General features: G+C 43.3%; 1 protein-coding gene across 1 annotated transcript in view; it reads left to right on the forward strand.

The window, feature by feature from the left end:
- Positions 1-19,093, forward strand: part of LOC134910968 (chitin synthase chs-2-like) — a 156,072-nt gene that overhangs the window by 109,673 nt on the left and 27,306 nt on the right. Inside the window, exon 14 of the mRNA XM_063919359.1 lies at positions 18,982-19,031. Within this exon, the coding sequence (XP_063775429.1) occupies positions 18,982-19,031 (50 nt within the window). The remainder of the gene's footprint in view (positions 1-18,981; positions 19,032-19,093) is intronic.

Raw genomic sequence — 19,093 nt, forward strand, 5'->3', positions numbered from 1 at the left:
GCAACGGTGGATAAATACAAACAGGGCACAATTTATGGATCTTAATATTTAAATATAGTGCATTTCCTAAAATATTAAAAAACACATATGGTGTACTTATCATTTCCAAAAACAGGGACTAAAAGTTGTGCGTTCCAATTGTGTTCCATCGCTGTAAGAGATGTGTGTAAAGCAACCACACATTCCGACAGCGGTGTAAACGAATACCTCAAAAAATTCACAGTATGGAATATTAGTGAACTATCACTAATGACACACAAATAATGTATAGAGTCTGTTTAGTAGATCAAAATATAAAAATTTTGTCATGTAAAGTATAACATATAGTATCTTATACATAGACCAAAGTGATTATAAAAACTATTTCAGTTCAAAGTCTGAATTGAGACCTGCTGGAAGTAAGGTTCCCAGTTTAAAAATCCATTGCATTTCAGCCTTAGCTAAATTGCCTTCAATATCACGGTCTCTCCAGTTGGCCTTTATATGCTGGATACCTATAAATTTGACCATATTTTTTATTGAACAATTATGTACTGTTCTAAAATGATCCGATATGGTATGGGTGGTAAGGCCCTTTTTTCTATTCCTCGTGTGTTCAGATATGTGGGTTTTAAGGGCTCTGCTGGTCCTGCCTACATAGCAGAGGCCGCATATACATTCCAACAGAAATACTACATTGGTGGTGTGGCATGTGATAAAATCTCTAATCTAATAAACGGTAGCATTTACTTCAAAATCAATGTATTTGGAGACACTTGAGCTAATGTTTCTGCATGCAATGCACACCGGTGGATTATTTATTTTTATTTATTAACAGTTTCTTATATAGCGCAGCATATTCCGTTGCGCTTTACAATTAGAACAACAGTAATAGAACAAAACTGGGTAAAAACAAACAGATAAAGAGGTAGGAAAGCCCTGCTCGCAAGCTTACAATCTATAGGGAAATAGGCATAGATACACAAGGATTGATGCTACCTATTGCATAATGGTCCACCAGATTGCTAGGTTCTTCATGGGTTGTATGATGATACCCCACAAAGTTGGCCAAGTGTCAGGAGGGTGTGAGACTAAAGAAAGACAAGATATGTTATGTTATGAATTCTCTACAGAGGATGTAATTAGATAGGGAAGCACTGAAGGTTATGTGGGTGGGTCTGGAATTTGATAGGCTTGTCTGAAGAGGTGAGTTTTCAGGGAACATTTAAAGGTTTGGAGACTAGAGGCGAGTCTTACTGTGCGTGGGAGGGCATTTCACAGAGTGGGTGAAGCCCGGATAAAGTCCTGTAATTTTGAGTGTGAACAAGTAATGCGTATGGTTGAGAGACGTAGATCTTGTGCAGAGCGGAGAGGTCGGGTAGCGGGATATTTTGAGATGAGTGAAGAGATGTATGTTGGTGCAGTTTGGTTAATAGCCTTGTATGTGAGTAAAAGTATTTTATATTTAATACGGTAGAATACCGGTAACCAATGGAGGGACTGACAGAGCGGATCTGCAGACGATGAACGTCTGGCAAGGAAGATTAGCCTTGCAGCTGCATTCAAAATGGATTGTAGTGGTGAGAGCCTATGTTTGGGAAGACCGGTCAGGAGACTATTACAATAATCAATGCGGGAGATAATGAGAGCATGGATTAGAGTTTTTGCTGTGTCTTGTGTAAGATATGGTCGTATTTTGGATGTTTCTTAGATGTATGTAACATGATCTTGAGACAGATTGAATGTGGGTAACAAAGGACAGTTCAGAGTCAAGAATGACACCAAGGCAGCGAGCTTGTGGGGTAGGGATGATTGCCGAGTTCTCAACAGTGATAGAGATATCAGGTTGGAAACTACTATTGGCTGGTGGAAATATAATTAATTCTGTTTTGGAAATATTAAGTTTGAGGTGGCGAGATGTCATCCAAGATGAAATGGCAGAAAGGCATTCAGTGACACGGCCCAATACAGATGGTAACAAATCAGGGGAGGATAGGTAGATTTGAGTATCATCCGCATACAGATGGTACTGAAATCCGAAAGAGTTGATTAGTTTGCCAAGAGATGTGGTATAGATAGAGAAAAGCAGAGGACCTAGGACTGAGCCTTGCGGTACTCCAACTGAGAGAGGTAGCGAAGGAGAGGTGGAATCAGAGAAACGAACACTGAAGGAGTGATTAGATAGGTAGGATGAGAACCAAGAAAGGGCTGTGTCCTGAATACCTAGGGATTGTAGTGTTTGTATGAGAAGAGAGTGGTCAACAGTGTCAAAAGCAGCAGAGAGATCAAGGAGAATAAGTAGAGAGTAATGTCCTTTAGATTTAGCAGTGACCAAATCATTCACTACCTTAGTCAGTGCTGTCTCTGTGGAGTGTTGGGCACTAAATCCTGACTGAAGTGGGTCCAGTAGGCTGTGTGAGTTAAGAAAGTGTGTGAGGCGAGTGTAGGCAAGTCTCTCAAGTAGCTTGGAGGGGCATGGGAGCTGAGAGATGGGACGATAGTTAGAGAGAGAGTTTGGGTCAGAGTTTTGTTTTTCAGAATGGGAGTAATCACTGCATGCTTGTATAGAGAAGGAAAGATACCAGTAGACAGGGAGAGATTACAGATTTTCGTTAAGGCTGGGATGAGCACAGTAGACAGAGCTTTACTAATTTGTGAGGGTATAGAGTCAAGGGGAGAGGTATTAGAGTAGGCAGATGAAAAAAGTGCAGATACTTCATCTTCATTTGTAGGATCAAAGGAAGAGAAGGTGTTAGAGGGTTCAGGCAGGGAATTGAGCAGGTCACTTGCTGTGGAAGAGCATACCATTTCATTTCGGATCTTGTCAATCTTGTGCTTGAAATAGGAAGCAAGATCTTGCGCACTGACAGTGGCTGGTGGGTTAGGTGAGGGAGGGACAAGAAGTGATTTAAATGTATTAAAAAGTCGCTTGGGGTTAGAGGCTTGAGCAGAGATGAGAGATTGAAAATATGTTTGTTTGGCAGTGTCCAGAGCATTACGATAAGAGTGGTAGGTGGTCTTATATGTGAGAAAGTCACTTGAACTACGAGATTTACGCCACTGGCGTTCAACTTTACGTGAGAGTTTTTGTAAGTGTCTAGTGTATTTAGAGTGCCACGGTTGACATCTAAGTCTATGTGGAGTGTGATGGGTAGCTGGAGCCACTTCATCAAGTGCTGTTTCTAGAGTTTGGTTAAGGTGTGACACAGCAGTCTCTGGAGAGGTGAATGTAGAAATTGGTGAGAGCAGTGGTTGCAGAAAGGTAGATAGTTGTTGAAAATTAATAGCGTTAATATTTCTGCGGGTAAGAGGTGTCCTTGTAGACTTTATGGACATTGAGTTTGAAGTAATGGAGGAGAGCATGCAGGTGATAAGGTTGTGATCTGAGAGAGGGAAAGGAGTGTTAGTGAGTTCAGAAACAGAGCATAGTCTGGTGAATACAAGATCAAGGCAGTGGCCCTCCTGATGAGTAGGGGAGTCAGTCCATTGGGAGAGGCCAAGAGAGGAGGTTAGAGAGAGTAGTTTAGAGGCATGGGGAGATTGTGGACTGTCAATAGAGAGATTGAAATCGCCCATAATGATGGTGAAGATGTCAGAGGATAGAAAGTGAGGGAGCCAAGCAGAAAAATCTCCCAGAAACTTCTTGGGTTGCCCAGGTGGGCGATAGATAGCTGCAACACGCAGAGAGAAAGTGGTGAAAATCCTAATAGAGAGTACTTCAAAGGATGTAAATGTTAGTGAGGGAACAGGTGGTAAAACGATGTGCGTGTAAGACTTGGACAGTAATATTCCAACACCACCTCCTTTAATGTTACCAGGCCTGGGGGGGGGGGGGGGGTGTAAAGTGGAGGCCACCATGTGACAGTGCTGCAGGGGAGGCAGTGTCTGATTGTGTGAGCCATGTTTCTGTTATGGCTAACGATCCCTTTACTTCTCATGGGATTCATTGTGTCTTGTTGTAAAGAACTTCATACCAGACTATTTTTAAAATTTTGAGATTTCCTGTAGATGAACACAGGATCTTTTGGCATGATGTCCTTCAGAATAGGATCCCTCAACAGTAGATGCCAGTGTTTTCTGATGATTTTTTCCTGGTCTCTATAATTGCTTCCAAAATTGGTTATGAAGGAACATTCCATATTCTTATTGCACCTAGGATTCTTAATCCATGTGAGAATGGTCTGTCTATTTTGTGCACTTCCATTTTAGCTGGTTCTATACTGTGTGCATTGTAACCTTTTACCCTAAATTTATTTTGCAACGATTCAACTTGTTTCTGAAAATAAATATCCACACTGCAATTCCTTTTAAGCCTCAAAAATTGTCCTTTGGGAATCCCTTTTAACCAATGGGGGTGATGCTGACTATTGAATGGAATGAAACTATTAGAATCAGTAGGCTTAGTGGAGCCTTTTGTTTCCACTCTTTTATCTTTAGACTAAATGGTCAGATCTAAAAAGTTGACACTTTTCTTACAAGAATTAAATGTAAGTTTTATATTGATGTCATTAGAATTTAATTTTTCACAAAATTTATCAAGGTCTTCTTGAGTGCCCTTCCATACGAATAGAATGTCATCAATGAACCTAAACCAAGACACCAAGCCCACACCCAGCACTCCACCCATCCTTACACAGTCGTGTTCTCAACGGGACATGAAAAAGTTTGCGTAACTGGGTGCGAACTTGGTGCCCATGGTGGTTCCTATCTTCTGTAAATAATACTCTCCTTCGAAGTAGAAGTTGTTTTCTAAAATAAATTGAATTCCCTCCAAGATGAAATTAAATTTATTTGGCTCCATATTGGTTTTATCTAAATGCCATTTTACAGCATCAAGTCCATCTTTACGTTTAATTATAGTATAAAGGGATATGACGTCCGCGGTAACAAAAAAACATTTCTTCATCCCATTTGATATCCTTAATCTTGTTTATTGTGTCTGTAGTGTCTTTCAAATAAGATTTACTTTGTACCACTAATGGTTGTAAAAAGAAATCAATCATTTCTGAAAGACCTCCTGTTCCAGAAATGATTGGTCGTCCATGAGGGGCAGTGGGATTCTTATGGATTTTGGTAATGTATAAATTGTGGAAGTCTTGGGGTTATGAGTATCTAGGAATTCTAATTCCTTTTTGCTTATTGTTCCTAGATCTTGATTTTTTTTTACAAAAAATGTTGATAGTTATTTCTAATTCTATTTGTGGGATCCATTTTGAATTTTTGATATGTTCCATATTTATTAAATTGTGACAAAATGTATTTTATATAATCTGGCTTATCTTGAATGGTAACACCACCACCACCTTTGTCACAAGGCATGATCACAATGGGTTTATCATCCTTGAGACTCTTAATGGCCGCCCTCTCCTTCTTTGTTATGTTGGAATTAATTTTGTTCTTCCCTGGTTTCATTTTCTTAAGGTCTTCCAAACCCGCTTTCGTGAAGCATTCCACCATACAACCCTTTGCATGTGATGGATACAAGGTTGATTTTTGTCTCCTTGGGAGTCCGCAATTTCGTTTTCATTCATTGCAAAAAACCTTTTTAATGTTAGTTTTCTTGAGAATTTTTTGTACATCGATGTGTGTTTTAAAAGGTTCTGTCAAGGAGGTTGGGGTGAACTTCAACCCTTTTCTTTAATATTTGTTTCTTTTCCTTAGATAGTGTTTTTGAGCTTAAGTTGAACACTTTTATTTCACTCCTGGCATCTTCTTCAGTGATGTTTTCCTTAATGTTCTTTTTATATTTTCTCCTAGACTTCTTTTTTAAACCCCCCGTGTGCCTCTTTTTTGTTTTTTATTTTTAGAACCTCCTGTTTTTGTTGTGATTATGATACCCTAAAAAAGGTGACTGAGAGCCTGAAAAGTCATCATATAGAGGTTCATATCTATTATTAATTGGGATTGGGGGTCTTCTTTCCCATCTTCCAGGTCTACGATCATTTCTATAGAATCTCCTTGGATGTTCCCATCTTTGGTATGGCTCAAAACGTGTATTCCCAGGATTGGAGTATGTGTTCATACCATTTCTCAAGTTCCTTCCTGGTTTGATATTGTAACAATATCTTGTGTCTGTTTCCCTATCTCTCCTATTATAATTTTCAAAGTGGACTCGATTTTCATTTTCTGGGGAACTATTGACAATTTCTACATCATTATCTTCCATATAATTAGATTGTTTATCATGTTTTTTCTCCTTATTATGTTGTTTATGCTTTTTACCCTTACTAACCCCTCCATTTCTATAGAACTCATGATCACGTTTTAGTTTTTTTTGTATTTTCTCTACTAGATCTTTAGAATGCTTATTTATTTTTAATTCTAATTCCTTATCTAGTATTACGTACTCTGGGTGCTGTTCAAAGGGTTGTACCAATAATTGTAGTGCTTCTATTTTTTCTGAAATAATCAAAAGTTTGTGTCTCCTTTCCTGTACAATTAGATTAATAAGAGAGAAGGAACAAGTCTCTAGAATTTTTTTCCATTATTTTTTGAAATGTTCACTAGCATCTTGAAAGGAAGGTACTTTTTAAATTCTAAGACCTTTTGGAATAATTTCATCGGCCAAACATTTTTCTAAAGTGGCTATTTCCCACCATAATGAATTTTCCTTTACTAGTAAAGAGCCTAATTTATCCATTGCCGTTTGAAGATCATCATCAGATATTTCCTCATGATTGGTACAGCAATCTAGGCTAAAGGCTTCCTTAATCAGTTCTTTTCTATTTTTTAAATGTTTGAACATAATGCAGCAGGAATTCTTAACTTAATTGGAATAAGAGAAAAAGAAAGAAAACTTCAGCATAAGAACACGTGGTCTCCATCATCTTCAATGGTTGGGTTTCCTTTGATCTATTTGTCTTTTTTTGTATGTATAGCCATATATAATGTCCTCCCCATTTCCCACAGCATGCCTCTGAAATGACACGTCACCACCCCAGGCCGCCCTGCAAACGCGCAGAGGTGTTCAAATAAGTGAGATGCAATTGCATCTCACTGTGTGTGAATGCGCAGTACAGCTCCTGTAGTACAGTGCACTGGGCATAAATGGTTCAGTATGCGATCTGAATAAGGCCCTTTTTGTCAACTGCAAAAATAGTTGGGAGGAATGTTCATGCTTGACTCTGAGCAGCAGTGGGGTCTGGACAGTGTTCTGCATCAGACACTAGTGCATTTGGACTGCACTCTTGTGAGGGGCTAAACTTTTGCCTTGGGCACCAATAAACCTGCCCTGGATATGCCTTGTTAGGCTACCACATTGTTTGTACACATTTTATGCATTTCATTCATAATTTTTTTTTATTTTTTATAAAATTTATTATCACATGTGTTCTCAACCAGTATCCTCGAGAACCACCAGCATGTTATGTTTTCTGGATTTCTCTCTGGAGAAACAAGAGGTATAATTATTAACCCAGCAAAACAGACAAACTCACCTGTGCATGATTAATTAAATTATCAGAATATGACATGTTGATGGTACTGTAAATAAGGATTAGCTTTGAGAACTCCTTCATTATCATATTGAAGTGTAGATTTTATTATGTAGACCTCCTTTTAAAATCTTGCTGTTTGCCCATTTTGGAAATGTAGATTAATGCCGTAAGAAGAACCACAAAGCCTTTCTTAGTGTTTGAAAAGAATCTCAACATTTACTTTCAGTTTACCCACTTGCAATTAAAAAAAATATTTGTGTATTGGTATTGGATATATTTTATTTGCTGTGTCAGTAGCATAGTTGCCTACCCTCCCTATTTCTACAGGAGAAATAGCAGCAATCTCCCTGACTCCATGAATAGTGCATCAATCTCCCTGATTGTACGTTATCCCTATTATGCAGCTGTTACATTCTTGGGGAAAAAAAGAAATCAGAGATATATACATTCACCAGTGCCATTCCCCTGCATTGGTTATAGGGCACAATGATCCCTATGGCTACATGATTTTTAAATAAGGTTTCTCTTGGCCATTTACAGTATATGGAACCTCTTGTAAAACTCAATACACGGACAAATCCTGAAAAATATCAGTGTCTTTTCTTCAACAAGTAGATCTTACTAACTTTGGGGCTCATCCACATTTGGATGTAACTCATTTTTATGACACTCCTCTCAGATGTAGCAGTACACGACCACACTGATAGGTGTTACTGTCACAATCTGCCTGAAATGCGTTTTCAAAAGTAGGCAAGTATGGTCAGTAGGAGTAAGCAAACTAATGCAATGTTCTGAAAATGTAGTCTTCTGAGCCTACTCAAGGTATACTTTCTGCGGTTACTGCCTAAAAAAATGACTGATGTTGGTGGTGGAATGTGAGCATCCCAGCCAAATCAAAGGCTTAGAATACAGTAAAGGGGGGTACACACGGAGAGATCCGTGCTTAAAATCTAAGCAATCTTGCTAGATTGCTTAGATTTAAAGCACGGATCTGCCGTGTGTATGCCCCCCAGCGATAGCGATGCGCGGTCCCGCGCATCGCTATTGCCGGTCCTAGATTGAGCCTGCATGCAGGCTCAATCTAGCGGGTCGCTCACTTCACCGTTGTGTGAAGTGAGCGGCCCCCCGTCGGCTTTCCCCCTCGCTCAGCACATCGCGCTGTGCTGAGCGGGGTGAGAGATGTGTGCTGAGCGGTCTGTGTTAAGATCGCTCAGCACACATCTCTCCCGTGAGTACCCCCCTTAAGGAAAGCCTCAGTTGTGAAGGGGATTAACAGATAAAATATAAGACCTTACATAATATACATAATATCATGAATTATCTATTAATTTAATACGTGATTAGTACAGATAGTAGATTACAAAGTAAATTAAATATGTTTTATTGCTGAGCAAAATAAATAATTTTACATAATCCAGTTTCAGTCCTTCGTAAGAGAATGTGCATTTAATGAACATGTCCCTTTTCAAGAAACCAGTACATTATGTAATGTCCTGCATATTCTTCTATTTACTAGATATGACTTTAATTTCCATCATCTCATTTAAGGGCCAATGCAGAGTTGGAAGGAAACAGCCCGCTTCTGAATAGGCTGCAGTCAGATCCTCTCCATCTGAGAGGATCTGACTGCGATTGAATATAGCCCTAAGAAGGAATTGCTGCAATTTTTCTTCACTGCATACCTTTATACCTCCTAGCCGGTGCTGCAAGTATGGCGATATGTGGCGGTATTGCGGTACTAGAGCACAGCATGCTCCTCTCCTGCCCAGGTTTCTCTTCTTCCAAGTCTGGCGGCAGCAGGGGAGGAATTACAATCAAATGCCGGTTCATGAGCCAATCATAGCTCACAGACCGGCAACCAATTGGGAGCCGCCGCTGCTGGACCACGAGCTCTGATCGGCTCACAGACTGGCGCCTGCGCTGCGGGAGATAGGACTGAGGGCAGGAGAGGCAGGTGCTGTGGTCTCCTCTCCCTGACACTGAGGAGCCGGCTCCAGGCAGCAGCAACGGTGGGCTGCACTGCTGTGGGCATATGTGTATCTGGACTATTGGGGGGCATATGTGTATCTGCAACTACACTACATAAATGTATCTGGCACTGTGGGGCAGATGTGTATCTGGCACTATTGGGGGGCAGATGTGTATGTGGCACTGTGGGGGCATATGTGTATCTGACACAGTAGTGGTATATCTGGCACCATGGGGGCATATGTGTATCTGGCACCACACTGCTGTGGGTATATGTGTATCTAGCACCTTTGGGGCATATGTGTATCTGGCACTGTGGGGGCATATGTGTATCTGGCACTGTGGGGGCATATGTGTATCTGGCACTGTGGGGGCATATGTGTATCTGGCACTGTGGTGGTATATCTGCCACTGTGGGGGCATATGTGTATCTGGCACTGTGAGGGCATATGTGTATTTGGCTCTCTGGGGGCATATATGTATCTGGCACTGTGCGAGCATATCTAGCACTGTGGGGGCATATCTGGCACAGTGGGGGCATATCTGGCACCATGGCGGCATATGTGTATCTAGCACTGTGGGGGTATATTTGTATCTGGCACAGGGGGGCATATCTTGCACTGTGAGGGGTTATGTTTATTTGGCACTGTGCAGGCATATCTGGCACTGTAGGGGCATATCTGGCACCATGGCGGCATATGTGTATCTGGCACTGTGGGGGCATATTTGTATCTGGTACTGTGGGGGCATATCTGTCGTATCTGGCACTGCACTACTGGAGGTAAATGTGTATCTGGCACTATTGGGGGCATATGTTTATCTGACACTGCACTATTGGGGTCAAATCTGGTGTATCTGGCACAGTGCGGGCATATCTGGCACCCTGGGGGCATATGTGTATCTGGCACTATTGGGGGTATATGTGTATCTGGCACTGCACTATTGGGGTCATATCTGGTGTATCTGACACATATCAGTGTATCTGGCACTGTGCAGGCATATCTGGCACCCTGGGGGCATATGTGTATCTGGCACTATTGGGGGTATATGTGTATCTGGCACTGCACTATTGGGGTCATATCTGGTGTATCTGGCACATATCAGTGTATCTGGCACTGTGCGGGCATATCTGGCACCCTGGGGGCATATGTGTATCTGGCACTATGAGGGGATATGTGTATCTGGCACTGTGTAGGCATATCTGGCACTGTGGGGGCATATCTGGCACCCTGGGGGGGCATACGTGTATCTAGCACTGTGAGGGCATATGTGTATCTGGCACTGTGGGGGCATATGTGTATCTGGCACTGTGGGGGCATATCTGGGAACCATGGGGACATATTTGGATCTGGCACTACACTACTAGGGGCATATGTGTATCTGGCACTGTGGTGGCATATGTGTTTCTGGTACTCTTGGGAGCATATGTGTATCTGGCACTATTGCAGGCAAATGTGTATCTTGCACTATTGGGGCATATGTGTATCTGGTACTGCAATATTGGTGTCATATGTGTATCATGCCCCCATTTTCATTGGCCACGCCTCATGTGGCCACACCCAGTTTTTTGCATGCACACACACAGTACCACTAAGAATTTTTTTTCTACTTGCACCACTGCTCCTAGCAGAGACATTTGTGAATATTTGTAGGGCTGCATGGCCCAAATATGTATGAACACCCTCTCACTGATCTATGTGATAATGCCTGTTACCGTTCCTGTCCCGCTTCTTTGGTCTTATGGGTACCTGCCCCCTAATTATGACTCTGCATAGCCACCTTTGTGTGTGCTCATTTTCTGATCTTATGGAGGGTAAATTCACACAAAATCTGTAAATAGGTGTAAATTCAACTAGAGATGAGCGCCTGAAATTTTTCGGGTTTTGTGTTTTGGTTTTGGGTTCGGTTCCGCGGCCGTGTTTTGGGTTCGAACGCGTTTTGGCAAAACCTCACCGAATTTTTTTTGTCGGATTCGGGTGTGTTTTGGATTCGGGTGTTTTTTTCAAAAAACACTAAAAAACAGCTTAAATCATAGAATTTGGGGGTCATTTTGATCCCAAAGTATTATTAACCTCAAAAACCATAATTTACACTCATTTTCAGTCTATTCTGAATACCTCACACCTCACAATATTATTTTTAGTCCTAAAATTTGCACCGAGGTCGCTGTGTGAGTAAGATAAGCGACCCTAGTGGCCGACACAAACACCGGGCCCATCTAGGAGTGGCACTGCAGTGTCACGCAGGATGTCCCTTCCAAAAAACCCTCCCCAAACAGCACATGACGCAAAGAAAAAAAGAGGCGCAATGAGGTAGCTGTGTGAGTAAGATTAGCGACCCTAGTGGCCGACACAAACACCGGGCCCATCTAGGAGTGGCACTGCAGTGTCACGCAGGATGGCCCTTCCAAAAAACCCTCCCCAAACAGCACATGACGCAAAGAAAAAAAGAGGCGCAATGAGGTAGCTGACTGTGTGAGTAAGATTAGCGACCCTAGTGGCCGACACAAACACCGGGCACATCTAGGAGTGGCACTGCAGTGTCACGCAGGATGTCCCTTCCAAAAAACCCTCCCCAAACAGCACATGACGCAAAGAAAAAAAGAGGCGCAATGAGGTAGCTGACTGTGTGAGTAAGATTAGCGACCCTAGTGGCCGACACAAACACCGGGCCCATCTAGGAGTGGCACTGCAGTGTCACGCAGGGTGTCCCTTCCAAAAAACCCACCCCAATCAGCACATGATGCAAAGAAAAAGAAAAGAAAAAAGAGGTGCAAGATGGAATTATCCTTGGGCCCTCCCACCCACCCTTATGTTGTATAAACAAAACAGGACATGCACACTTTAACCAACCCATCATTTCAGTGACAGGGTCTGCCACACGACTGTGACTGATATGACGGGTTGGTTTGGACCCCCCCCAAAAAAGAAGCAATTAATCTCTCCTTGCACAAACTGGCTCTACAGAGGCAAGATGTCCACCTCATCTTCACCCTCCGATATATCACCGTGTACATCCCCCTCCTCACAGATTATCAATTCGTCCCCACTGGAATCCACCATCTCAGCTCCCTGTGTACTTTGTGGAGGCAATTGCTGCTGGTCAATGTCTCCGCGGAGGAATTGATTATAATTCATTTTAATGAACATCATCTTCTCCACATTTTCTGGATGTAACCTCGTACGCCGATTGCTGACAAGGTGAGCGGCGGCACTAAACACTCTTTCGGAGTACACACTTGTGGGAGGGCAACTTAGGTAGAATAAAGCCAGTTTGTGCAAGGGCCTCCAAATTGCCTCTTTTTCCTGCCAGTATAAGTACGGACTGTGTGACGTGCCTACTTGGATGCGGTCACTCATATAATCCTCCACCATTCTATCAATGTTGAGAGAATCATATGCAGTGACAGTAGACGACATGTCCGTAATCGTTGTCAGGTCCTTCAGTCCGGACCAGATGTCAGCATCAGCAGTCGCTCCAGACTGCCCTGCATCACCGCCAGCGGGTGGGCTCGGAATTCTGAGCCTTTTCCTCGCACCCCCAGTTGCGGGAGAATGTGAAGGAGGAGATGTTGACAGGTCGCGTTCCGCTTGACTTGACAATTTTGTCACCAGCAGGTCTTTCAACCCCAGCAGACCTGTGTCTGCCGGAAAGAGAGATCCAAGGTAGGCTTTAAATCTAGGATCGAGCACGGTGGCCAAAATGTAGTGCTCTGATTTCAACAGATTGACCACCCGTGAATCCTTGTTAAGCGAATTAAGGGCTGCATCCACAAGTCCCACATGCCTAGCGGAATCGCTCCGTGTTAGCTCCTCCTTCAATGCCTCCAGCTTCTTCTGCAAAAGCCTGATGAGGGGAATGACCTGACTCAGGCTGGCAGTGTCTGAACTGACTTCACGTGTGGCAAGTTCAAAGGGCATCAGAACCTTGCACAACGTTGAAATCATTCTCCACTGCACTTGAGACAGGTGCATTCCACCTACTATATCGTGCTCAATTGTATAGGCTTGAATGGCCTTTTGCTGCTCCTCCAACCTCTGAAGCATATAGAGGGTTGAATTCCACCTCGTTACCACTTCTTGCTTCAGATGATGGCAGGGCAGGTTCAGTAGTTTTTGGTGGTGCTCCAGTTTTCTGTACGTGGTGCCTGTACGCCGAAAGTGTCCCGCAATTCTTCTGGCCACCGACAGCATCTCTTGCACGCCCCTGTCGTTTTTTAAAAAATTCTGCACCACCAAATTCAAGGTATGTGCAAAACATGGGACGTGCTGGAATTGGCCCAGATTTAATGCACACACAATATTGCTGGCGTTGTCCGATGCCACAAATCCACAGGAGAGTCCAATTGGGGTAAGCCATTCCGCGATGATCTTCCTCAGTTGCCGTAAGAGGTTTTCAGCTGTGTGCGTATTCTGGAAAGCGGTGATACAAAGCGTAGCCTGCCTAGGAAAGAGTTGGCGTTTGCGAGATGCTGCTACTGGTGCCGCCGCTGCTGTTCTTGCGGCGGGAGTCCATACATCTACCCAGTGGGCTGTCACAGTCATATAGTCCTGACCCTGCCCTGCTCCACTTGTCCACATGTCCGTGGTTAAGTGGACATTGGGTACAGCTGCATTTTTTAGGACACTGGTGACTCTTTTTCTGAGGTCTGTGTACATTTTCGGTATCGCCTGCCTAGAGAAATGGAACCTAGATGGTATTTGGTACCGGGGACACAGTACCTCCAACAAGTCTCTAGTTGGCTCTGCAGTAATGATGGATACCGGAACCACGTTTCTCACCACCCAGGATGCCAAGGCCTCAGTTATCCGCTTTGCAGTAGGATGACTGCTGTGATATTTCATCTTCCTCGCAAAGGACTGTTGAACAGTCAATTGCTTACTGGAAGTAGTACAAGTGGGCTTACGACTTCCCCTCTGGGATGACCATCGACTCCCAGCGGCAACAACAGCAGCGCCAGCAGCAGTAGGCGTTACACGCAAGGATGCATCGGAGGAATCCCAGGCAGGAGAGGACTCGTCAGACTTGCCAGTGACATGGCCTGCAGGACTATTGGCATTCCTGGGGAAGGAGGAAATTGACACTGAGGGAGTTGGTGGGGTGGTTTGCGTGAGCTTGGTTACAAGAGGAAGGGATTTACTGGTCAGTGGACTGCTTCCGCTGTCACCCAAAGTTTTTGAACTTGTCACTGACTTATTATGAATGCGCTGCAGGTGACGTATAAGGGAGGATGTTCCGAGGTGGTTAACGTCCTTACCCCTACTTATTACAGCTTGACAAAGGGAACACACGGCTTGACACCTGTTGTCCGCATTTGTGGTGAAATACCTCCACACCGAAGAGCTGATTTTTTTGGTATTTTCACCTTGCATGTCAACGGCCATATTCCTCCCACGGACAACAGGTGTCTCCCCGGGTGCCTGACTTAAACAAACCACCTCACCATCAGAATCCTCCTGGTCAATTTCCTCCCCAGCGCCAGCAACACCCATATCCTCCTCATCCTGGTGTACTTCAACACTGACATCTTCAATCTGACTATCAGGAACTGGACTGCGGGTGCTCCTTCCAGCACTTGCAGGGGGCATGCAAATAGTGGAAGGCGCATGCTCTTCACGTCCAGTGTTGGGAAGGTCAGGCATCGCAAACGACACAATTGGACTCTCCTTGTGGATTTGGGATTTCAAAGAACGCACAGTTCTTTGCGGTGCTTTTGCCAGCTTGAGTCTTTTCAGTTTTCTAGCGAGAGGCTGAGTGCTTCCATCCTCATGTGAAGCTGAACCACTAGCCATGAACATAGGCCAGGGCCTCAGCCGTTCCTTGCCACTCCGTGTGGTAAATGGCATATTGGCAAGTTTACGCTTCTCCTCCGACAATTTTATTTTAGGTTTTGGAGTCCTTTTTTTTCTGATATTTGGTGTTTTGGATTTGACATGCTCTGTACTATGACATTGGGCATCGGCCTTGGCAGACGACGTTGCTGGCATTTCATCGTCTCGGCCATGACTAGTGGCAGCAGCTTCAGCACGAGGTGGAAGTGGATCTTGATCTTTCCCTAATTTTGGAACCTCAACTTTTTTGTTCTCCATATTTTATAGGCAGAACTAAAACGCACCTCAGGTAAACAATGGAGATGGATGGATTGGATACTAGTATACAATTATGGACGGACTGCCACGGTTAGGTGGTATAAAAAAACCACGGTTAGGTGGTATATATTATAATAATAATACAATTATGGATGGACGGACTGCCTGCCGACTGCCGACACAGAGGTAGCCACAGCCGTGAACTACCGCACTGTACACTGGTTGATAAAGAGATAGTAGTATACTCGTAACAATTAGGATGACACTATGACGGTATAAAGAATGAAAAAAAAACCACGGTTAGGTGGTAGGTATATAATAATAAATAATACAATTCTGGTCGGACGGACTGCCTGCCGTGTGCCGACACAGAGGTAGCCACAGCCGTGAACTACCGCACTGTACACTGGTTGATAAAGAGATAGTAGTATACTCGTAACAATTAGGATGACACTATGACGGTATAAAGAATGAAAAAAAAACCACGGTTAGGTGGTAGGTATATAATAATAAATAATACAATTCTGGTCGGACGGACTGCCTGCCGTGTGCCGACACAGAGGTAGCCACAGCCGTGAACTACCGCACTGTACACTGGTTGATAAAGAGATAGTAGTATACTCGTAACAATTAGGATGACACTATGACGGTATAAAGAATGAAAAAAAAACCACGGTTAGGTGGTAGGTATATAATAATAAATAATACAATTCTGGTCGGACGGACTGCCTGCCGTGTGCCGACACAGAGGTAGCCACAGCCGTGAACTACCGCACTGTACACTGGTTGATAAAGAGATAGTAGTATACTCGTAACAATTAGGATGACACTATGACGGTATAAAGAATGAAAAAAAAAACCACGGTTAGGTGGTAGGTATATAATAATAAATAATACAATTCTGGTCGGACGGACTGCCTGCCGTGTGCCGACACAGAGGTAGCCACAGCCGTGAACTACCGCACTGTACACTGGTTGATAAAGAGATAGTAGTATACTCGTAACAATTAGGATGACACTATGACGGTATAAAGAATGAAAAAAAAAACCACGGTTAGGTGGTAGGTATATAATAATAAATAATACAATTCTGGTCGGACGGACTGCCTGCCGTGTGCCGACACAGAGGTAGCCACAGCCGTGAACTACCGCACTGTACACTGGTTGATAAAGAGATAGTAGTATACTCGTAACAATTAGGATGACACTATGACGGTATAAAGAATGAAAAAAAAAACCACGGTTAGGTGGTAGGTATATAATAATAAATAATACAATTCTGGTCGGACGGACTGCCTGCCGTGTGCCGACACAGAGGTAGCCACAGCCGTGAACTACCGCACTGTACACTGGTTGATAAAGAGATAGTAGTATACTCGTAACAATTAGGATGACACTATGACGGTATAAAGAATGAAAAAAAAAACCACGGTTAGGTGGTAGGTATATAATAATAAATAATACAATTCTGGTCGGACGGACTGCCTGCCGTGTGCCGACACAGAGGTAGCCACAGCCGTGAACTACCGCACTGTACACTGGTTGATAAAGAGATAGTAGTATACTCGTAACAATTAGGATGACACTATGACGGTATAAAGAATGAAAAAAAAACCACGGTTAGGTGGTAGGTATATAATAATAAATAATACAATTCTGGTCGGACGGACTGCCTGCCGTGTGCCGACACAGAGGTAGCCACAGCCGTGAACTACCGCACTGTACACTGGTTGATAAAGAGATAGTAGTATACTCGTAACAATTAGGATGACACTATGACGGTATAAAGAATGAAAAAAAAACCACGGTTAGGTGGTAGGTATATAATAATAAATAATACAATTCTGGTCGGACGGACTGCCTGCCGTGTGCCGACACAGAGGTAGCCACAGCCGTGAACTACCGCACTGTACACTGGTTGATAAAGAGATAGTAGTATACTCGTAACAATTAGGATGACACTATGACGGTATAAAGAATGAAAAAAAAACCACGGTTAGGTGGTAGGTATATAATAATAAATAATACAATTCTGGTCGGACGGACTGCCTGCCGTGTGCCGACACAGAGGTAGCCACAGCCGTGAACTACCGCACTGTACTGTGTCTGCTGCTAATATAGACTGGTTGATATTTAAAGAGATATTAGTAGTATACAACAATACTATACTGGTGGTCAGGCACTGGTCACCACTCCTGCAGCAAAAGTGTGCACTGTTAATTAATATAATTGTACTCCTGGCTCCTGCTAACAACCTGCAGTGCTCCCCAGTCTCCCCCACAATTAATTATAAGCTTTTAATTTATACATTGATGACTGTGCAGCACACTGGGCTGAGCTGAGTGCACACAGACTGAGTCACACTGTGTGACTGACTGTGCTGTGTATCGTTTTTTTTTTCAGGCAGAGAACGGATATAGCAGAGAGAAGTGAACGGATATATTATATTAAATAAAAGTTAACTAGCAACTGCACTGGTCACTGACTGTGGTAAACTAACTCTGTCTGCGACTCTGCACAATCTCTCTCTCTCTATCTAATCTATCTCTATTCTAATGGAGAGGACGCCAGACACGTCCTCTCCCTATCAATCTCAATGCACGAGTGAAAATGGCGGCGACGCGCGGCTCCTTATATAGAATCCGAGTCTCGCGATAGAATCCGAGCCTCGCGAGAATCCGACAGCGTCATGATGACGTTCGGGCGCGCTCGGGTTAACCGAGCAAGGCGGGAAGATCCGAGTCGCTCGGACCCGTGAAAAAAAACATGAAGTTCGGGCGGGTTCGGATTCCGAGGAACCGAACCCGCTCATCTCTAAATTCAACTCTGTATCAGGACCTTAGAGTTAAAATCTTGAAGGAGTTATTGTTCAAATAAACTTTGCCATGACCCTTCTTATCTCAAGGATAAAAAAAGTGTTAATCATGGCAAATATGGAAGTCTGGAATGCAACAAGTCTATCATTAAAATGCATTTGGTTAGAGCTGGCCCTAACCAATATGATGCCCTAGGCAAGATTTTGGCTGGTGCCCCCTTGCATAGACACTAGTTCCGCCTCTGACCCTGCACCCCTTCCCCAACACCATCACCCCTCACCCATAGCAGTCCTCATTTTGGTGCTCCTACCCCCTATATTTTAAATAGGAACAGTTCGTACATTCGATACGCAGCCCAAACAGGGAGTGTTCATGCTGGGAAGGGGCATGGCTACACAATAATACCCCCAGTTGAAATTACGCCACACAGTACTGGATCTTTATTCACATTATATCATGCAATAGTGTCTCTTATTCATGTTACATCACACAGTAGTACCACGTTACTGCTCACAGTAGTGCCCCTTATTCACATTACACCACACCATATTGTTCTTTATTCACATTAGACCACACAGTAGTGCCCTTTCTATACCTTACGCCACAAAGTACTGTAGTACACCTTATGTTCTATAATGGACTGATGCAGAGTTGAACTTGAGTCTTTTTTATGAATTATCTTGTGATGTTTAGCACAGTGCATTCTTTGTAGCCAAGCATATGTATCCAAAGAGAAAACCAAGGTATTGCACATCTTAGTCACAGCTACACATGATTCTAAATGGGCATAACTGGATGGCAACAG

The sequence above is a fragment of the Pseudophryne corroboree genome, chromosome 4, assembly GCF_028390025.1.
Source record: "Pseudophryne corroboree isolate aPseCor3 chromosome 4, aPseCor3.hap2, whole genome shotgun sequence".
In the NCBI taxonomy this organism is placed as follows: domain Eukaryota; kingdom Metazoa; phylum Chordata; class Amphibia; order Anura; family Myobatrachidae; genus Pseudophryne; species Pseudophryne corroboree.